The following is a 22,111-nucleotide window of genomic DNA, read 5'->3' on the forward strand; positions in this document are numbered from 1 at the left end:
TTGCCTGTCCAGGTGCCCTTTCTGATTATTATTTTTATCGCATAATGATCTGAGAAGGTTACATTTATTATATCTGCTCTTTTGCATTTGTTTGCCATGATTCTATGCCCTTTTACATGGTCAATCTTTATAAATGTACCATGTGCAGCTGAAAAGAAGGTGTATTCCTTTTTGTCCCTATTTATTTTTCTCCACATATCAATTAAATCTAATTTTTCTAGGACTTCATTCATCTCTCTTACCTCTTTCTTATTTATTTTTTTGTTTGATTTATCTAGATCTGAAAGAGGAATATTTAGATCTCCCACTATTATGGTTTTACTATCTATTTCCTTCTTGAGCTCTGCCAGTTTCTCCTTTATGAATTTGGATGCTGTACCACTTGGTGCATATATATTGAGCAGTGTTATTTCCTCATTGTTTATACTGCCTTTAATCAGGATGTAATGACCTTCCCTGTCTTTTTTAATCATATCTATTTTTACTTTGGCTTTGTCAGAGATCATGATAGCCACTCCTGTCTTCTTTTTCTCATTTGATGCCCAAAAGATTTTGCTCATACCCTTAACCTTGAACTTGTGTATGTCTACCCACCTCATAATGTGTTTCTTGTAGACAACCTATGGTAGGATTTTGGTTTCTGATCCACTCTGCTATTTGCTTCCGTTTTATGAGCGAGTTCATCCCGTTCACATTCAAAGTTACAATTGTTAGTTGTGTATTCACTGACATTTTTGTATCCTCCCCTAGACCCACTCCTTCTTATTACACTATTTTCTTTTACACCAGTGGTTTGCTTTGAGCCGGTATCCCTTATCCCCTCCCTTGATTGACTTCCCTTTCTGCCCCCTCCCTTGTTGTTCCCCTTTTTTTGTTTTTTAAAGACCAAATGAATTCCCTCCCCCTTCTTCTCCCCTCCCTTTTTTGGCCTCCCCATTCCCCTGCTCCCTTTGGTTTATCCCTTCTGACTTTCTCAATAGGGTTAGATAGAGTTTTTTATCCGGATGGATAATAAAGCTACTCTTCCTTCTCCGGGTTGATTACACTGAGAGTAAGGTTTGATTATGCTCTCTTCCTCTCCTTCTTATGGTATTATTTATCCCCTCCCCTTCCCATGCCCTCTTTGTGTGTAATAGAATATCTTATTTTTCTTATTTACTCGGATTTTTCTTGGTGTCCCCTACTCTTCCCCCACTCTTTCCCATCCCCCATGTCTTCTTAGACCATTTAGTATCCTGTCCCATCCCTAGGAATTATTCTTCTGGTTGCTATAATAGTAAATATTATAATAGTGTATAGAGTTCACTACAGAGAATTATACATAGCATTTCTCCACCTAGTAATACAGATAATTAGATCTTATTTATGCCCTTAAAGAGTCAAGCTTAAAAGACTATGAGTTTTCTTTCTTTTCCCTCTGTTTCTTATTTACCTTTTCATCTTTTTCTTGATATTTGTGGTTGAGTGTCAAATTTTCCATTTAGTCCCGGTCTCTTTTGTGCAAAAACTTGGAATTCTTCAATTTTGTTGAATGCCCATACTTTCCCCTGAAAGCATATGGTTAGTTTCGATGGGTAGTTGATTCGTGGCTGAAGGCCCAGCTCTCTTGCCTTTCTGAATATTGTATTCCAAGCCTTGCGGTCTTTTAGTGTGGAGGCTGCCAGATCCTGTGTGATCCTTATTGGTGCTCCTTGATATTTGAATTGTCTCTTTCTGGCTTCTTGTAAGATTTTTTCTTTAACTTGAAAGTTCTTCAATTTTGCTATTATATTTCTGGGTGTTGTCTTTTCTAGGTCCAGTGTAGAGGGTGATCTATGGATCCTTTCAATGTCTATATTGCCCTCTTGTTGTAGAACTTCAAGGCAATTTTGCTGAATTATTTCTTTAAGTATGGAGTCCAAGTTTCTATTAATTTCTGCCTTTTCTGGAAGACCAATAATTCTCAAGTTATCTCTTCTAGACCGGTTTTCTTGGTCTGTCACTCTCTCATTGAGATATTTCATGTTTCCTTCTATTTTATCAGTCTTTTGACTTTGTTTTATTTGTTCTTGTTGTCTTGAGAGATCATTGGTTTCTAAATGTTCGATTCTAGCCTTTAAGGACTGGTTTTCGGCTTTAATGTTTTGGTTTTCGGCTATACTTTTTTGGTTTTCCTTTTCAATCTGGTCATTTTTGGTCTTCAGTTGACTTGTCTCACTTTCCAATTGCGAAATTCTGCCTTTTAAACTGTTATTTTCTTGCCAGGTTTCTTCCATCTTCCTCAGCATTTCATTTTTAAACTCTTCCATAGCTTGTGACCAGCTTTCATTTTTTTGGGGAGGTTTGGATTTTTGTTTTCACTCCTCTGTTGTCTGGATTTTCTCTGTGTAGAAGTTGTCCAGTGTTCCAGAGTTTCTCTTGATAGTCTTTTTCTTCTGGACTTCCTTATTGCTGGCCATTGTTAACCCCGCCCCTTTTCAGCTTTGTCTTTGCACTCAGGGTCTGCCTGGGCCTTGCAAGCTCCCGGGGCTACGGTCTCCTTGTCCTCGGGGTCAGGCCTCCTGGTAGTTCCCGGTCTGCCCCTCTGCCCGAGGTTCCTTCAGCAGTCTTTGGGGCTGCTTCCACTGCCGCACTCTGGTCCAAGCCTGGGCTGGAGAACGTTATTCAAGCCTAGGGCACTGCCTTTGCCTGTGCAGATGCTCTTAGGGCACTGTCTTCACCCCCGCAGAAGGTAGTGAAAGTCTGTGGGCTGGAGATCTTTATTTGCACCTGAGGCAATGCCTTCAGCACTTGGGAAAAGGCCGTGTTTTAGAGGCGACAGGGTGCCTTCACCCAGGTGGAGGCTGGGGGGAAAGTCTGTGCGCAACCCCCCAGCCACTTGGGGTCCCTCCTCTTGCAGCACACAGGTACAAGCCCTGGGGCTGCCAGTGATTATCTGGTTGCCCCAGTCCTGTTTTCACACTTGTGTGTTGGCGTTGTGCGAGGTGTGCGGTGTGGGGGGTGGGGAAGGGGCTTCTTCCTCTTGCGTTTTAGTGAGAGCTGTTTCACCCCTTTATAGCGTGGAAATGCCCCAATTCTGCGTACCTTCAATGTTGTGCCCTGCTGTGGGGTTCCTTCGTTCTTCTGGACTCGTTTTTATTTCCCCTTGAGGAGTCCTGTATGCTTCGGTCAGGAGAGATCGAGCAGCTGCTCCTTACTCTGCCGCCATCTTAACTGGAAGTCTCTATCATACACTTTTTTGCTGATGTCACTTACCCCAAGTCTATTCCACTGATCCTCACTTCTATCTCTTAGCCAGTGCCATATTGTTTTGATGACTGCTGCTTTATAGTATAGTTTAATATCTGGTACTGCTAAGCCACCTTCCTTCACGTCTTTTTCATTATTTCCCTTGATATTCTTGATCTTTTGTTCTTCCAAATAAACTTTGTTATAGTTTTTTCTAATTCAGTAAAAAAGTTTTTTGGTAGTTTGATAGGTATGGCATCAAATAAGTAAATTAATTTGGTTTAGAATGGTCGTTTTTATTATGTTAGCTTGTCCTACCCATGAGCACTCAATATTTTTCCAATTGATTAGATCTAGTTTTAATTGTTTGGAAAGTGTTTTGTAGTTATGTTCGTATAATTCCTGTGTTTGTTTTGGTAGATAGATTCCTAAGTATTTTATATTGTCTAGGGTGATTTTAAATGGTGTTTCTCTTTCTACCTCTTGCTGCTGTGATGTGTTGGAAATATATAGAAATGCTGATGATTTATATGCTTTTATTTTGTATCCTGTAACTTTGCTAAAGTTGTTGATTATTTCTACTAGCTTTTTAGTTGATTCTCTAGGATTTTTTAAGTAGACCATCGTATCATCTGCAAAGAGTGATAGCTTAGTCTCCTCATTGCCTATTTTAATACCTTCAATTTCTTTTTCTTCTCTTATTGCTACTGCTAGTGTTTCTAGTAAAATGTTAAATATTAGAGAATTGTTTATGATGCTTTCTTCTTCTTGACTGCCATATTCAGTTAGTCACCAAGACATGTCAGTCTTTCCTTTCCAATGGTTTCACAAGTTCCTCTTCATTCCCTACTACTGCCCTAGGTCAGATCCCTGTTACTACAAACTCAGCCTGCTAAAATAGCCCAAGTGAATTCAGTGACTTCAGTCTTCTTCAATATATCTTACACACTGCTGCCAGATAAATTTTCTTAAAGCATTGTTTTCATCATGTTAGCCATCTGCTCACAAACTGCTGATGGTTCATTAGTGTCCAGAGAACAAAGAACTATACATACAACTCATCCTTTAATTATCTTTTCCTATATATGCCCATGAGTTCATTTTATCCACACTTTAGTGAAGTCACAGGTAGTCTGTATATTGCTTCAGTCTGCTATATTTCACTGTTGTTTCCCATTTTTGTAGTCTTAATGGGAATAGTTTCTTAACTCGATATCATTTTGTATGAATCCTTTCAAATTTACCTGAATTTATTTCTATTTGTCAGTGCTTGTGGTCAATTAGAGTATTCTATAAAATCCATATTATCACAGTTTGTTAGTTTGTTCATTATATGTATTGATTTTGCTACAAATACTCTAACCACTCAATTCCTCAATCTACTCACTTCCTATGAGATACTCTTCTACCTCATCTCAGCCATACCCTTGATCTCACCATCATCTGCAAATGTACTACCTCTTTGTTCAAGAATTCTGGAATTCCCTTATCCAATCATAGTTTATTGGCTTTTCATCTCTCTCTCTGTGCTTCTTCATACATAACCTTTGTCCTCAAGAGTATTGTATTATCTATGCTTTGACCTCCAATCCCTTGACCCCCACATTTCTCTTGTAGGTAGACTTCCCTATATTAGCCACTCTTCTCCCCATCTTGACCCCTTGCTGAAGCAATTCAACTCTACACTGTTCTCCTCTCTTGAATCTTCAGCCCCCTTATCATATAGCCAGTTATACCCAGTTAAGCCTCAACCCTAGATCATGTCTATCATCCACTGCCTTCACTTTTTTTTAAACCCTTACCTTCCAGCTTAGAATCAATACTGTGTATTGGTTCTAAGGCAGAAAAGCGGTAAGGGCTAGGCAATGGGAGTTAAGTGACTTGCCCAGGGTCACACAGCTAGGAAGTGTCAGAGGCTAGCTTTATACCCAGGACTTCCCATCTATAGGCCTGGCTCTCAGTCCACTTAGCCACCCAGCTTCCCCCTACTGCCTTCACTCTTATACTGTTGCTCCTCAGTTACACAGCTATTCTGACTGGGTCCTTCACAGATTTGTTGTACAACTTCAACCGGGCAATCCTATACCTCCCTTATCCACCCATTATCCCTTTTTCAGTGGTGACTCTTCAAAATTATTTCATCCTTCCTCAGACCTCTCATGGTTCTCTTTTCCTCCCATTCTTAGCTGAGAACCTTGCCTCATATTTTGCATAAGAAATTGAGGCCATTTGCCATGAGTTCCTTCTCCCATCTTCCTCATCTCTCATCACTCAGATGACTTCTACCACTGTCTCCTGCACCCCGGTCTCATATGATAGTGTGGCCTAACTCCTTACCAAGGTTAACCCCTTTACCTGTTTAAGCAATCCTATTCCATTCCATCTCTTCTAATAGATTGTTACCCTCAACTGTTACCTTCTGTTACCCTAACTCTTTCACTTATTTTCCCTCTCTGTCTACTGCTACAAATATACCTTTGTCTCCTCCAACTTGAAAAGACCCTCATTTGGGGGCAGCTGGGTGGCTCAGTGATCTGAGAGTCTGGCCCAGAAATGGGGGTTCGTGGGTTCAAACCTGGCCTCAGTCACTTCCTAGATATATGACCCTGGGCAAGTCACTTAACCCCATTACCTAGCCCTTACTGCTCTTCTGCCTTGGAACCAGTACATAGTATTGATTACAAGACGGAAGGTAAGGGTTTAAAAAAAAGAAAGAAAAAGAAAAGACTCTCACTTGATTCTTCTATTCCTACTATCATCCTGTTTCTTTTCTGTCCTTTGTTGCTGACTTCCACGAAAGGCCCTCTATAATAGGTACCTCCACTTTCTCTCCTCTCATTCTTGTTAACCATTTATAATCCCAACTTCCAATCTCACCATTCCTGAAACTGCTCTCTCTGAAGTCACTGATTGTCTCTTAGCTACCAAATACGGTAGTCTTTTCTCAATCCTCATTTTCTTCGACTTCTATATAGCCTTTGACATTATTGATCACTCTTTCCTCCCTGATACTCTCTTCTCTAGGTTTTAGGGATGCCACTTTCCCCTGGTTCTCCTACCTATCTGACTACTTCTTTGTCTCTTTTCCAGATCATACCTTCTAAACATATATGTCCCTCAAGGGTTTTTCCTGACCCCTATTTTCTTCTTCTATATTTCCCTTGGTGAACTCAGCAGGTCCTGTGGATTTAATTATCATCCCTATTCTGCTGTTTCTCAAATCTACCTGTTCTGCTGCAAGTTCTCAGCTATCTTCCTTTCTACTATCACCATCTTCCTAGTTCCTCAGGCTTGAAACTGAGGAATCATCCTGTAATCCTTGCTATCTCTCACCCCCTCCCCCCACCCCAATCTTTTGGATTTCACCTTTGCAACATCTCTTAAATATGCCCTCTTGTCTTTGACACTGGCACCATTCTAGTATAAATCCTAATCACCTCATACCTGCACTATTATGATAGCCCACAGGTGTTTTTGCTTGCCTCAAGCCTCTCCCTGTTCCATTCCATCTTCTGATTCATCCACTAAAATGATTTTCCTAAAATATAGGTCTTATCATATCACCTTATTACTCAATTAACTCCAGTGGTCCCCTCTTGATTATCCTGATTATCGCTGTCATTGAGCACTCATTTTGTTCCCATTTATCACTATAAAAAGTATCTCTATAAGTATTTGTATAAATGATACCTTTTCTCCGCCTTTTGCTTCCTTATGCCTTGTAGTGGTATTGCTAAGTTTCTACAGTTTAGTGACATTTCTAATATAATACCAATTTTTTTTCTAGGATAGATGGACATATTTGCAGCTCCACCAATAGTGTGTTTATATGCCTATCCTTCCAAACCCTCTCTTGCATTTATTATTTTTATCTTTTGTTATCTTTATCAGTATGAGTGATATTTTAATTTGCATATCTTTTATGAATAATTTAGAGGATTCTCAAGTTTTTGAGATTTGTGTTTAAGAGAGTTTTGGTGCCATTTTTGTGTCATTTTTATCTTTGTATCTACAGCAATCAATCAAATATTAAATATTTAATAAACACCTACCATGTGCCAAGCACTGTGTTAAGTGCTAAGAAGACAAAAAGAAGTAAAAGACAGTTGTTGCTCTTGAGTTGCTTATAAACCAGTGGAGGAGATAGCACTCAGCCTAATACTTGGTACATAGTAGGTGCTTAATAAATAATTGCCTTATTATTAGAACAGGGAAGTCAGTTGAAGGAACTAGTATTGGGCAGAAAATGAATCTGACATATTAAGTCTAAGTTTGGACAAGAAAAATATCCAAGTGGGAATATCTAACAAGCATTTGGAAATGTAGAACTAGAGCTTAAAAGAAGTTGATAAGATCCCATTTGAGAAGTTACAACGTTGGAAATGTGAGTGAAATATTTGAGGAAGGCAGAAGATAGAGAAAATCAAAGAGCTAATGATGGAACATTTACATGTGAGGGCTTAGTAAAAAAATAAAAAAAGTATAAAAGTGGGAAGAAAATCAAGATAGCATATGATCTGTGGAAGCCAAGGGAAAGAGAGTTTCTAGAAGGAAAGACTATGGTCATCATTGTCAAATACTACAGTTTAAAGACAACATGGACTGAAAAAGGGATCATCAGGTTTGGCTAAGCAGGCGATCATCATTCATGACCTTTGAGTATGTGGTCTCAGTAGAGAGTGAAAGCTAAATTTGATGGGGTACACAGGAGTGCTTTTAGGAAAATAAGTAGCATTCCTTTTGCCTCTGATCCAAGATGGCAGCAGTGTGGGATTTGTTCATGAGGACACATTCTTAAAAGAGAAGTTGGTGCAGAAGGTGGAGGCAAGGGGAGTGGCCAGCAAAAAGCACTGAAAACACAAGGTTGAGGATGTTGGACATCAAGGAAAAGTGGTATGATGAGAAGGAAAAGGAAGAGGGAGCAAGGTATCAGAAACAAAAGCTTCAGGAAAGAAAAAAGAAGCAGAGAAAATCAAATAGAAAGAATAGCAACAGAAGGAAAGTGGAGAGGAAATTGAGAAAAGGTTTGAAAAGCCTGAAGAATCTAAAGAATTTATACCACAAAAACAACTAGCAGATAAACTATGTCTAAAGAAATTACAGGAAGAAGTAGACCCTGAATTAGCAAAAGAAATCTTTGGTGTTAATAAACCCAATTTGTGGTATAGAAGCTATGACTCCATCTTTGAGAAGACTTCACAGGGTTTGGAGAATTACTAAAAGACCAAGTTGCACAATATGAACCATTTCTATAATTATGCCATTTTCTTGGAAGCATTAGTTTAGAGATGTGTATTTTACTGGCAATTGACCGGCTTGAAGATTATCACTTCATTTGACAGTGCTCTGCAGTGAAAAACAATCAAGAAAGTGAAACCAAAAAGAAAAAAGGTGTGGTTCTTGGAGGGGATTAAGATGATCTTGCAGACTGTGTTGGTTGACTTAGAAGGATATTTGTACAACTTTTAACTTTGTTTGACATTTCATCTTCTCCCTGTTGCCCCTTCAACATATAGCACATTCCTTTCCTTTCAGTTCTGCCAAAAGCTACTATCAAAAAAGTAGCCAACACAAAATCTTTTTTTTAACACCGTGCCATTTAGCTGCCATGCAATGGGAAGCTTGGTTCTTGCTGCCAAAGGATTAAAATAAGAAAATTTGGTTGCTATTAAATCACAATAAAAGAAATCCTATTAATGTTGTCATTGTTGCTATCTGGTTGTAGCGCAGCAGTCACTAATTTGGAAACTGTAGTTTCAATAAGACAAAAAAAATTCTGCAGTACTTGCCAACAGCATTCAGTAATACAGCCCTTAATCATACCTCCTTGAACTACTTCATATCTTGTCAACAAAAGCAACAAAAAAAAAACCCCTGAAAACTAAACCTTACCTTCTGTCTTAGTTGATACTACATATGGGTTCCAAGGCAGATGAGCGGTAACTAGGTCACCTGGGCATGTGGGCTGCATTTGGTATTAAAATTGCTTTGTCTTAATATATAGCCTGGGGATTTTAAAAATACATTGTAAAGAAGACTAGTTATTTGAGGATACAGTTATTTTAGACTACAGTGCCTGAAATGGCTACTAGTTTGACCAAAAGACTAAATGACCAAAATCTACCCAACCTTGAAGCCCCTTGAAGAAGTAATGTCTCCAACATTGGGTTTGGCAAGGCCCAAATTGTGGTATTCCAAGTGTATAAGGAGTCTAGTTCATATTTACTAGAATATTTCTACTGGTGGAGCTCTTAAAGTGGGGGAGGGAGGTTTCTTTACCTGTTTTATTTACTTGATTTTAAATGTTTGAGAAACAGAACTTCCTTTGTTCTCCTAGATTGTAATAAGATAACTTAATAGGGTTTGGGCATTTATTTTCCTTTACAGTCCTGCAACAGGTACTGCAATTTGATAAATTATTAAATTAACCAGTGTGATATCTGCAATGCTTTATTAAAAAGCAACTTATTTAATAAAAGTCACCATCTTTAAAAAAAATGAGGAAAAATAAGTGGAATGAGGAAGTGAAAACAGTTACAAGTCACTCATTCAAGAAGTTTGAGAGAGAAATAAGGGAAAGAAATAGATGTGTAATTGAAGCAACAAGGTCAAGTGAAACTTTTAGCAAGATAAATAGACCTGTATATGTTTGAAGGGAGAGGAGAAGGCTCCATTATTGAAAACAGAAATAATTTTAGGGAATAGGGAAGACACAAAGGCACAAGTGTGGATGAATGAGCCTTGAAAAAGAGCAACAAGGGAGCTGCTGTGTAGCTCAGTGGATTGAGAGCCAGGCCTAAAGATGGGAGGTCCTAGGTTCAAATTTGGCTTCAGACACTTCCCAGCTGTGTGACCCTGGGCAAGTCACTTGATCCCCATTGCCCAGCCCTTACCACTCTTCTGCCTTGGAACCAATACACAGTATTGATTCTAAGATGGAAGGTAAAGGTTTAAAAAAAAAGAGGAACAAAAAGAAAAGATGCTTGTAGTGACAGTGAAAGGTAGTCATGATAGCTGACATATGTAAAGAGCATGAAGCTTTGCACCATATTTTATATACATTATTTTATTTGATCTTCATACCATCCTTGAGTTATCTATACAATAGATGAGTAAACTGTTGTGGACTTGCCCATAATCACATAGTTAATAAGTGTGTTGCAGGTGGAATTTAAGCAATGTCTTCTTAACTCATAGTTTAGCATTTTATCCATTTTGCCACACTACTTCCTGTGTAAATAGAAGTAACTAAGGAGAAAGTGCTAATAATTGAGGGAATCATGAAAAGCCTTGTATTAGAGAGGTAACACTTGAACTAAGCTTTGAAGGAAGCCATGGATTCCTCAAAGAGGCTATGCCTCAGGGAATAATATTCTGCACATGGGAATCAGTCTCATGAGGCATGGAGGCAAAGGAAAGAATGTCATACCCTCCTCGGGGCGGCTTATTTAGCTGAACTGTAAAATGTGTGAAGGGGGGAGTAATGTAAAATAAATCTAAAAATATAGACTGGAGCCAGATTGTACAAGGCTTTTTATGTTAAAGGAATTCTTAGAGGAAATAGAGAAACGTTGAGGCTTGTTGAGTAATGATATGTCTAGAGCTGTACTTTCAGAAGATAATTTTGGCAGTTGTGTGGTAGATGAATTGGAGAGGACAGAAACTTGAGGCATGGAGCCCAATTAAAGGGTTATTGTGGGCAGAGTCAAGATGGAGAATAGCAGGAAGAATTATAGTGATCTACCACCCCACCCCCCAACCGCCACAAACTCCTCCAAACACATGAATCCCAGACTGATAGGAATATCCAAGAAAAAAAGGCACACTTAATCATTTTTCCAGCTTAGATCATCAAGCACAGGGAGACAGGTCTGTGGACACTGGGGGCAGGACCTGGCCAAGCATAGCCACACAGAGCACTCCATTGCAAGGGAGAGGCAACATACCTGGGTAAAACAAAATCCTAAACACATCCTAGAGGCACCTTAACAGGAACAGGTGCCAAATCACAACTTTATCACCCACTAACCAGTTCTAGGTCATAAATCTAAGGCTGATTGAGGATGGGACCTGCATCCAGGAGTGGTGTTCCAGTAAGGAGCAGTCTCTTGAGACTCACCAAGGAAGAAAGAAGTTCAGAAGCAAAAAACAGCTTAGGCTCCAGGAGCATAGAGAGATCTCAATTTCAGCCTATAGGCCGGTCCTATGCTTGCAAAGAAACAACCAAGGGCAGCTGGGTAGCTCAGTGGATTGAGAGTCAGGCCTAGAGATGGGAGGTCCTAGGTTCAAATCCGGCCTCAGACACTTCCCAGCTGTGTGACCCTGGGCAAGTCAATTGACCCCCATTGCCCACCCTTACCACTCTTACACCTAGGAGTCAATGCACAGAAGTTAAGGGTTTAAAAATGTAAAAAAAAAAAAAAAAAAAGAAATAACCAGATCAGGAATCTTAGACCAAAATGGAGCCTACAGTTCTGCCTCCAAGCCCCCAGAGCTTCCCAGCTGGCTAATAGGGGCTGAACCCTGCAGCAGTTGACTGTTGTTCAGATCCAAACCCAGGTATGGAACTTGTAGTGCTCAGGCGAAAGGGCTGCAATCAGACTTTTGTTATAAGGGGATTTTTAGTATGTTATAAGGGAATCTTGCAGGGATGTAATAAGGGACTGAAGCTATGGTAATAAGGGCTTAGGCTATAGGTAGTAGCTGGTTGGAATAGGGAATAAGACAAGGCAAGGGATCCAAGGCTGGAGGTAATCAAGGGAATAGGCTAGGTAGTAGGGAAATTAAGGCAATATGGTGGATGAGGAAGGTACAATGATGAAGGTTGGTAGTTGAGGTGGTAGGAAAATAAGGGAATGTCTGAGTTTAGGAATATAACACTGAGGTACCAAGGGTTGCAAGGGAGTTAATTTAAGGCAGGCAACAGCAGCAGGGAAACACAGACTGGATACTCAGGTTAGAGACAAAACACTGAAGGGAAATAGACTGAGCCCTTTAAGTAAAAGGACACTTTACAGAGCCAGGTTAGAGCTAGCCAAGGACAGCTTGAAACTGACTTGAGGCTTTAGTCAGTTTGACAGGAAGGGACTAGAAGGAAGTATTGAAGTTACACTTCCTTCAAAATGGATACCCTCAGCTTCCCTCAAACTCCAGAGAGTATGTTATTCCTCTCTCTCTTCTCCCTCTCTTATTAATCAACTAAAGAAGTAGCCAAAAGGTCTTGATTAAATACAAACAAGGTTTATTGTCTCCTAGGATGGATTGGCAGGGTAGAGGATACAAAGTAGCCCTAACAGCCACTTTGAGAAACTTCAGGTGGGGGAAGGGAGGCAGGAACGTGAGACTGAGAAAGGACCTGCCTTAACTCAGCTCTCAGGTGGTTTTGTAACCAATGGGGTTAGGAAAGTTGGATACAAAGATCCAATAGATAATTTGTTGCAAGGGTAAGCCCTATTTGACTATTTAAAATATCAAGTTTAAACTAACACTCCAAACTACCCTCCTTTCATACCCTTACAGGAATTCAGGCAGGGAAAATGAAGGTGGGAATAAGGTATAATAGGGAGATTCAAAGGAATTAGCTAAGTTAACAAATCTCAAAAGAAAAGCTGCAAAATATAGGCCAGGTTTCAATCTAAAGAAGGAGCTCAGATGGACCCTGGTTCTCTCCATGAGTTCTCAGGACCAACTGTCAAGTCTTTCCCAAGATTCTAAACTCCTTAACTGACAGAAGAATTCTGCAAATCAGTTATGCCTCCTCTCTTCACCACACTTTATCCTGCATTAGACTACTTTGGAGCTTTGAAAACTTGAAATTCCCCAACCAGAGCTGCCCTAGAGATTTTAGAATAACAATGCTCAGTGTGCCAAGAAAACAGCAACACTAACTACTAAAAACTAACAGCAACTCTAAGCAAAACTAACCTAGAATTTCCTTCCAAAGTATGCAGAACTTGACCTTAACATCAAGTTCAAGGGCAGAAAGTAGGCTGGAAAAGTGAGCAATCATAAAAAGAATCTCGCCATAAAAAGTTGTTATGGTGACAGGACACTCAAGACATAAACCGAGAAAAAGAAAATGACTCCAAAATACAAGTAAAAAGGTCAAAGAAAAACATAGTTGGAACACAAGTTCAACCAGAATTCCTGGAAAAGAGGAAGCAAGAATTTTTAAAAAGAGGTTAAAATGGTTTTATAAATGAAATGAAAGCACTAGAGGAAAAATGGGAAAAGAAATTAAAACTATTGAAGGATTGGAAAGGGAATATAGCAAGAAACACAGAACCTTGCCCAAACAACAAATTCCCTGAAAATTAGAATCGACCAAACAGAAGGACAATTCTCAATGACTCTGTGAAAGAATCAGAAATATTTAAAAAGTCAAAAAAGATTGGGAGAAAAAAAAGAAAATGTAAGGTATATATAATTGTGAATTGTTTTAAACAAACGTTTTTGTATTTAAGCAATATCTCCAAGCTTATATGAAATATTCATCAAAACTCCAGTAGAATTTTAAAAAATAAAACTCATATTTTTAAAAGGTTTTAGACATGAGTTTCTATAGCTATTTCTATTGTTTTTTCCCCCTTCTTAGCTCTTATTTTTATCTTAGTAACAAGTCTTTGACAGAATGGTGAGAATTAGGCAAACAAGGTTCAGTAACTTGCCTGGGGTCACATAGCTAGGAAGTATCTAAGACCAGATTTGAATATTTTGTGATTTATTTATTTATTTATTTGCGGGCATCACATCTCTTTAATGAAATTGGAAGATATAGATAGATGAACCTAGACTAAAAATCTTGGTTCACTAAGCATGAATTATCTTTTGTGATTTAAATCAGTTTCTTGATATGGTGGATTGAGAGTTGTGCTGGAAGCTGGCCTGGGTTTAAGTCCTGCCCTCTGACACGTACTGACTGTGACCATGGCAAGCTAGTGACTTAACCTCTCTAGGCAGCTATCTAAGACTAGACGTTGCAGAGAAGATGCCAATTTATATTGATAAAAGGAGATTCTTATTGGGAAGTTCCCTTATAACAGTGGAAATACAGGTCTCTTCCCATATATGTCCCTTCTTATACAAAATTAGATATTATTTTAAAATTATTAAGGTATGTTTACACCTTACATATATTTATACCTATATATGTTCAAAGATATATCCTAATTTTTTAATGTATCTGCTATTAGTTAAATTATGAAATTAGTTATATTTGTTAATATTGGGCTGTTAAATTTTTTTTCATTTTAAATATAGGTAGCTGGTGGCACAGTAGATAGAGGCCTGGACCTGAAATCAGGAAGATTCAAGTTCAAGTCTGACTTCAGACATATGTGATCCTTCCTTCCTTCCTTCCTTCCTTCCTTCCTTCCTTCCTTCCTTCCTTCCTTCCTTCCTTCCATCCTTCCTTCCTTTCTCTCCAAGCAAGTCGCTTAAGCCTGTTTTCCTCAGTGTCCTCAACTGAAAGTGTAGTTAATAATAGCATTTACCTTAAAGGGTTGTTGTAAAGATCAAATGAAATAATATCTGTAAAGTACTTAGTTCTTGGCACATCATTGGTGCTATATAAGTGTCCCATTTCCCCCTTTCTCTTTATAAAAAATAATCAGAAATCTAAATGATAAGTCTTCTTTTTACTTCTCAGAGCAGTTTGTAGGAAACATGAATTAATGCAGTATGATTTGGAGATGGCTGCTCAGGATCTGGCATCCAAAAAGCAACAGTGTGAAGAACTTGCAACTGGGGTGAGTGTATTTCACTAAACATATACTTTACAAATTTTAGCCACTAAGCTTTGTTAAAAAAATAAAACAAAACATTCCATAGTTATCATTTTACAGATGCATGGTTATCTAATTATGAGGTTCTAATTCAGAAAGGTGTCTTTACTTGTATATAATTTATATATAGTGATCTTTTCATGAAAAAAGAGGCAATGATTGTCTCATATGGTATTTAAGAGAACTCTATAAATGTTACTTTTTTTGTTACTGTAGTAACTGATAACTAGATTTGTTTATTGGGGGGAGGGGTGAAGTCAGGGGATCAGTAAGGCACTGATCCAAATGATTTTAATAGTGTAGAGAATGGGGGCAGCTAGGTGGCTCAGGGGATAGAGATCCAGGCTCCAAGACAGGAGGTCCTGAGTTCAGATTTAACCACAGATACAGCCTAGCTGAGGGAGCCTAGGCAAGTCCCTTAACTCCAGGTGCCTAGCCTTTACAGCTCTTCTCCTTTGGAACCAATACTTTGTATCAATTCTAAAATGGTAGATAAGGTCTTTTTTTTAATTGTGTAGGGAGTTGCCTCATGACGAAACTCTTTGAAGCAGATTGGCAGTTGTTTTGCAGTTTATAGTTTTAGATAATTACTTGGACCTGTTTTATAGCAACTAATTTTTTAGTTCACCCTGAAAGGATTCCATTCATGAATCTAAAAGAAGAGTATATTGAGTTTTTAAAAATTCTTTTTCCTGTGAGGACTTGTGTTGAGTATTTATTTTAATCTCCATGAGGGCAGGGACCATATCTTATTTATCTTACTCTAGGACTACAGTATTTTATAAATAGTAGGTATTTATTGCATTGAATTAGTATTAGACTGATTTATGAGATTAAGGCTGTGAAAAGAATCTTTGATATCTTTGCAATGTTCCAGAATAATGGAGTTCTATACTAATACTTTATGTTTCTAAAAGAGTTTAAAGTTTTCAGAGCTCTTTAATTTGATTTTCACACTAGCCCTGTCAGCTGAGCAGAGCAAGTAGCCTTCTATGTAGCCCATTATGTTGTGGCCTGTCGCACATATATAGTATCCATTCATTCAGAATGTCAGAGTGAGACAGGACTTTGTCAGCCTCCTCTAAGACTCAGGAAAAATTTGGTTGATGGCTCTATAAGTAGCAAAATCACTTCCAAGGGCTCTTTCTGCCATATGAGATTTCACCCAAGGTTTTGATTCTCTAGTGGAGCTAGGCATAGATCCCATTTCTTCTACCTACCAGTCTGTAGTTCTTCCCACCAGGTCATGCTACCATTAAAGGAGGTAACAACCCATGTGATTGGGCCAGGCACTCAGTTTTTACCTGGAGTGGTGATGGGATACAGTGAGCTCTAAGTATATGTATCCTTTCATTTTCTTGTGAGTGTGATATAGCTAACTGTAGTTAAGATAGCAGTTTGTAGTAGTATGTGGAATAAGTAGTTTGGTTTGATTTTTTTTTCTTAATTTGGGAAAAATTCTGGGCCATTTTTGAGTAGGCTTATTCATCCCTCCACCTTGTAAAAGGAATAGTAATTCCCTTGCTAATCTCCAAAGAAGGGGGAAAAGGAGGGTAAGAAAGTATGAATTTAAGATACTTTCCTTATGTACTACTCCCTATTGACAAAGTTTAATAATTTTTAGCCTCAGGTAAGCAAATTGTAACAAGTTCTTACATTTTTTTAGTTCTTTACCTTTCTCTTCATGGCTACCTTCTGAATTATATCTGCTTTTATGTTGTAAAAATCTTATTTGGTGACTATAATTAAATAAAAAAGATACATTTTTGAGAGGATACCTTGGCACAAGATTTTTGCTACTCTGGGGAATGGTAGGATGGAAAAGGAAATAGCTTATTTATTTTCTTACCTAATTTATTTTCCTTATTTTCTTACCTATTGCTCTTAGACCGTGAGGACATTCTCCCTAAAAGGAATGACTAGCAAGTTGTTTGGTCAAGAAACCCCAGAGCAAAGAGAAGCCAGAATAAAGGTGCTAGAGGAACAAATAAGTGAAGGAGAAGAACAGCTGAAGTCTAAAAATCTGGAAGGCAGGTAAAAGTTCAGAGAAACTTGGCAAAAACTTCATTTGTAAAATGTCTAAACTATTACTCACAAGCCAGGCAATTCACTTTCCAAAAGGACCTTTCCTCTGATATATGTCAGGGGGAATTCTTGTAGCAGTGGGAATTAGAAGACATAATAGATGATAATCCCCTAAAAAGTTTAATGTAATTTATGTACCTGAAAATTTGCCCAACTTTCGTGCTTTATATTTCAGTGTCTTCACAGATAAATGTTAATTAAACTTGAACATGAAATGTGTATAAAGTTATCATTTTGTGACATTTAATTGCTATCTGACTGATTTGTCTTATTTGCACTTCCATCAAGTAATGAACTAATAGAGCCAGACTGCAGTATTTCTGCTTGCATTTTTCATAAAAAATGTCAATGCTGTTCATTTCCTCAAAAACTAGTTCCTAAGAAATCAGTTAATTTAAAGATGGTTTTATTGTTAGAATAAAAAGTAATAAAACAGAAATTCAAACAAAATTTTTGATAATCTTCTACTCAAACAAAACACGTGGTAAACTCAACTCATTAAATATTTAAACATTTGCTTTATGTACCACTGCTTGGTGCTTTAAGAAATCAAAGATGAGCCATATTTGCTTTCTTTCTTTTGTTGGGGCCATGTTCATTTTCCCAGAAAAGCTATATGTTTTCATATGATATAGGGAAGCAGTTTATGCAGATATATCTACCAAGTTTGGGAGAACCAGTTCAAGTAGTATCAGCTTCCTCTTGCTTCCTTTAGAGGTACAGTTTGAAATTGCTTTGCACATCAAGACCACCTAAGACAGACTTTCTTTGCACACAGTTAGTCACAGTAAATATTTGTTGAATTGAACTATGGCAAAACATATATTATTAAAGAAAAAGGTGTGTCTTTTTAAAACTGAAATCTCTTACCCAGTGATTTAAAAACCTACACACCAACACACATTCATACAATTATGAAAAACATTCATCCAGAATAGGGTACCTCACCTAGCCAGTCCCATTCATTGAAGTAAGCAAAATAATGACACTGCATTCTGTTCATTACAGAGAATTTGTGAAAGCTGCTTGGGCAGATATTGAACGCTTCAAGGAGCAAAAGAACCATGATTTAAAGGAGGCTCTTATAAGCTATGCAGTCATGCAGATTAGTATGTGCAAAAAGGTAGGTCTACAATAGCCCTTAGTGAAGCTGTAGATTTGTGACTATAGATTTGAGGAAAATGTCCTACTTCTAAATTTTATTGTGATGCCACAAGAATCAGTTTCTTTTCTTTTTAACAGCCTTAATGCTAAAGTTATTATGTCTTTTTAAAATTGTTTCTCATTACGTTATCAAAATTTATAGACAGATTATAGTATTTTGTAATATTTTGAGTTTGTAAATGTATACAGAGGATCTGTCTAAAAACTTATTCCACCCACAAATAATACTATTAACCTCTAACTATATGTATTGTATATATTTAAGAATTTTCTTTTGCCAACAGAATAATCAAAATCTTGAACATATAGAATTATTGTTTCTTCTTTTAAAACCCTTACCTTTTGTCTTGGAATTAGTATTGTAAATTGGTTCCAAGGCAGAAGAGTGGTGAGGGCTAGGCAATAGGGATTAAGTGATTTGGCCAGGGTCACTCGGCTAGGAAGTGTCTGAGGCCAGATTTGGACCCAGAACCTTCCTGTCTTTAGGCCTGGCTCTCAATCTACTGAGCCACCCCTTTGCCCCTGAATTATTATTTTAAATAATTATTATTTCTTAATTACATTTATTTACATGTTGTGTTATAGTTTCTAAACCTGTCCTTTAGCATTTTCCAATCAGTATTAAGTGAGGTGGGATCTGGCAAATAAACACTGAACTCTCTCTATAAGAACAATAAAAAAAAAAGATCACGACCTTTGGGACCAAGTTTAGTCATGTCCCAACACTCAATCTCAGATGTTTTGTTGGTGGTGTTATTTCCACTTACAGTGTTAATATATAATATATAATATACATTATGTATATAATTTTCATATTTCTGGTTACTTTATAACAGTTCATATGCCTACTCATTTTTCTATATTTGTTATTGTTTCTAATGGCATAGTAACATAGCCATTGCATCTTTATACCACAGTTTGTTTAATCATTGCCCAGGCAACGGGCATCTACTTTGTTTCTAGTTCTTTGCTACTACAAAACAATATTCCTGCAAATATTTTAGTGTATGTAAAGCCTTTCTTTAGTCTGATCTCTTTGGGGTATATGCCTCAACTGGACTCTCTTGCTCTGTCAAAGGGTTTAAAGATTTTAGTCACTCTCTTTGTATAATTTTAATTTGCTTCCCAGAAATATTCACAACTCAGCCAATGTCGCATTACTGTACCCATCTTTTCTAGCTTATCCAATATTGATTAATCGCACCTTTTGTCATTTCTGCTAGTTTACTGAGTGTAAACTCAGAGTTGTTTTGCTTTCTATTGCCTTTATTACTGAGTTGAAGCATTCTTTCATATGATCATTAATAGTTTGTGATTCTTCTTATAAGAACTATTTAAATCTCTTTGACAACTTTTCTATTGGGCAATAGCTTTCAGTCTTCTATATTTTTGTTAATTGTCTATATTCTTGACCATTGGACCTTTTCCAGAGATATTTAATGTAAAGATTTTTCCCCTTTAGGCTGTTCCCCTACTTAGCCTAGTTGCATTAATTTTGTTCAGTAAAACCTTTTAAATTTGGTATATTTAGATTATGTTTTATCTCTGTTACCACTTATATTCTTGTTTGATTAGAAATTCATTCCCTAGTCAAAATCATGAAAGGTACCTTTTAGGTTTTTTATGGTATAATCTTTAATTTGTTCTATTCAAGTATTCATTTTGAGCTTATTGTAGTATATAATGTAAGATGTTATTACTAAACCCAGTATAAAGTGCCAGAGCACTTTCTTCTTTTCCTCAAGAATTTCTTTCAAATAGGAAATTCTTTCTTATCTTTCATGCCTTTTCATCCTGTACAATTTTTCTATCTTTCTATACATCCTCCATAAAGGATTCATTCAATTCCCTTAAGATGTTCTTTTATTATTTTTTGGATATTATGCAGCATTTGGACTGTACATCTATTATCTCTCATGCTCACTAAATTCTGACTTAACCTCATTTCCCAGTCCTACATGTCTTTAACAATTTTTTAATACTACTTTTATCATGAGTTTTTAAAAAAACATAGTTGTAGTGGCAGTTCTTAGAGACCAATTCGCTCATTCCTGGCCTGTGAACAGAGAATGTTATATAGTGGAATAGACGTGTTATAAGTGTTGTTACTTTCCAAAACTTTATACGTTAACTAGTTTATTTGGATTGTGTTTTGATTAACATCTCATGAATCTCAATGTAAAATCTAATGTAGGGCAGCTAGGTTGCTCAGTGGTTAGTGAGCCAGACCTGGAGACAGGATGTTGTCCTAAGTTCAAATCTGGCCTCAGACATTTTCTGGCTGCATGACCCTGGGCAAGTCACTTAAATCCAATTGCCTTGCCCATACCGCTCTTCTAAGCATCAAATCTAAGCTAAGCATCTAAGCCAGTGATGGGCAAACTATTCCTCCGCAGGCCAGATCCAGGCTGTAGTTTTCCCATCACTACCTTAAGCAATTCCCTAATCACTACACCCCCACATCCAGATGTAGTGATTAGGGAATTGCTTAAGGCAGTAATGGGCAAACTACAGCCTGGATCTGGCCCACGGGGAATAGTTTGCCCATTACTGGTCTAAGCTAAGCATCAATTCCAAGACAAAAAGCAAGGGTTTTTAAGAAATCTAATGTATAAAGAAATCAGTCACTTTAAGTTTTCAGAACCCTCTGTGAATCATCAATTAATGTGCCCATTTTCTTCTAGGGAATTCAAGTGTGGACCAATGCTAAGGAATGCTTCAGCAAGATGTAAACCTCTAAAGAAATGAATTCTTCTTCAATCAAGTGCCCCAGAACAGAAGCACAAGTATATAATGGAGACTTAAGTTAACTACCTGGCATACACAAAAATTTACAATTTAATCATTTGAGTATAAATACAATATTCTTTATGCTGATTGTAGTTGTTAGTATAGCACAAAAAGGAGATGTTTTAATGAAGATTAACATTGAAATTAAGAACTTATGATGATTTCCCCCAAGTCATTTGGTATTGTTTGAAGGATTCTGAACTAGTAACAGTCCCTTTGTTAGGTCATGTTTCTGTGTCCTTTCAGCCCTTATTCTCTCTGTAAATGTATAAAGAATATATTCTTGAGGTTTACTCAGTAAAGATAGCCAAGTGGAAACTCACCAGTGAGTTATGGGGTTGATTTTTACTTGCCTTATAGTTGAGCTCTTTGCTTTGACAAAAGCTCAGCAGAAACTTAGTGTGAAATCTAAGCTATTCCACCTGTACCTCCTCAGCGCCCCTGTGAGTAATGAATGCATACACTAGAAAATGCCTTCAACTTTGTGCTTCACCAGAATTTTGATATTGGACAAATAATTTTATACTGCCAACAAAGAAGACAACTCTTTAAATGAGTAGTGGAGTCCATTGTTATGAATTAGTAGGAAGCCTTTTAATTGAATATGTTAAATATAAGAAGGAACTTCTCAAATCATTTTTTTCAAACCTGACTGATGAGCTTAAATTAACATGGTTTAGCTCTTGACATAAGGTGTTTCAGGGTACGAGATGTAGCATTTCAGTGTATAAGATCTATATGTCAACAGTATATATGGTATCTTCATTATTAACATACTTCTTTTCTACTGCTTGGCTGTAATTTTGTAAAGAAAAATGAATAAATTATATTGATTTTTTTTGTTTGGTTTTCATGACACAGTATGTTCAAAAGCCAGGCATCTTTATTTTTTGCTAGCTTTGCAGAATCTTAAATGTGAACTTGCTGTTTCTAATTATGTAAAATAACAACAATCCACTACTATTTAGCATTTGACTTTTTTACATGTTGAAAATATTGCAAAATATTGTGGAAATTGCCAGACTTAATAAAAGAAAGAAGCATTATGCTAATTTTCATATGAGATGCATTAATTTATCAGA

The 22,111-nt window shown here is 37.3% G+C and overlaps 1 protein-coding gene across 1 annotated transcript in view; it reads left to right on the forward strand.

Annotated features, from left to right (window-relative positions):
* SNX4 (sorting nexin 4) overlaps positions 1–21,867 on the forward strand; it is a 107,037-nt gene extending 85,170 nt beyond the window's left edge. The window contains exons 11-14 of the mRNA XM_044670029.1: positions 14,855–14,954; positions 16,879–17,024; positions 18,084–18,198; positions 20,924–21,867. Of these exons, the coding sequence (XP_044525964.1) occupies positions 14,855–14,954; positions 16,879–17,024; positions 18,084–18,198; positions 20,924–20,971 (409 nt within the window). The 3' untranslated portion in view covers positions 20,972–21,867. The remainder of the gene's footprint in view (positions 1–14,854; positions 14,955–16,878; positions 17,025–18,083; positions 18,199–20,923) is intronic.
* The last annotated feature ends 244 nt before the right edge of the window (positions 21,868–22,111 follow it).

Source organism: Gracilinanus agilis, chromosome 3, assembly GCF_016433145.1.
Source record: "Gracilinanus agilis isolate LMUSP501 chromosome 3, AgileGrace, whole genome shotgun sequence".
Classification (NCBI taxonomy): Eukaryota; Metazoa; Chordata; class Mammalia; order Didelphimorphia; family Didelphidae; genus Gracilinanus; species Gracilinanus agilis.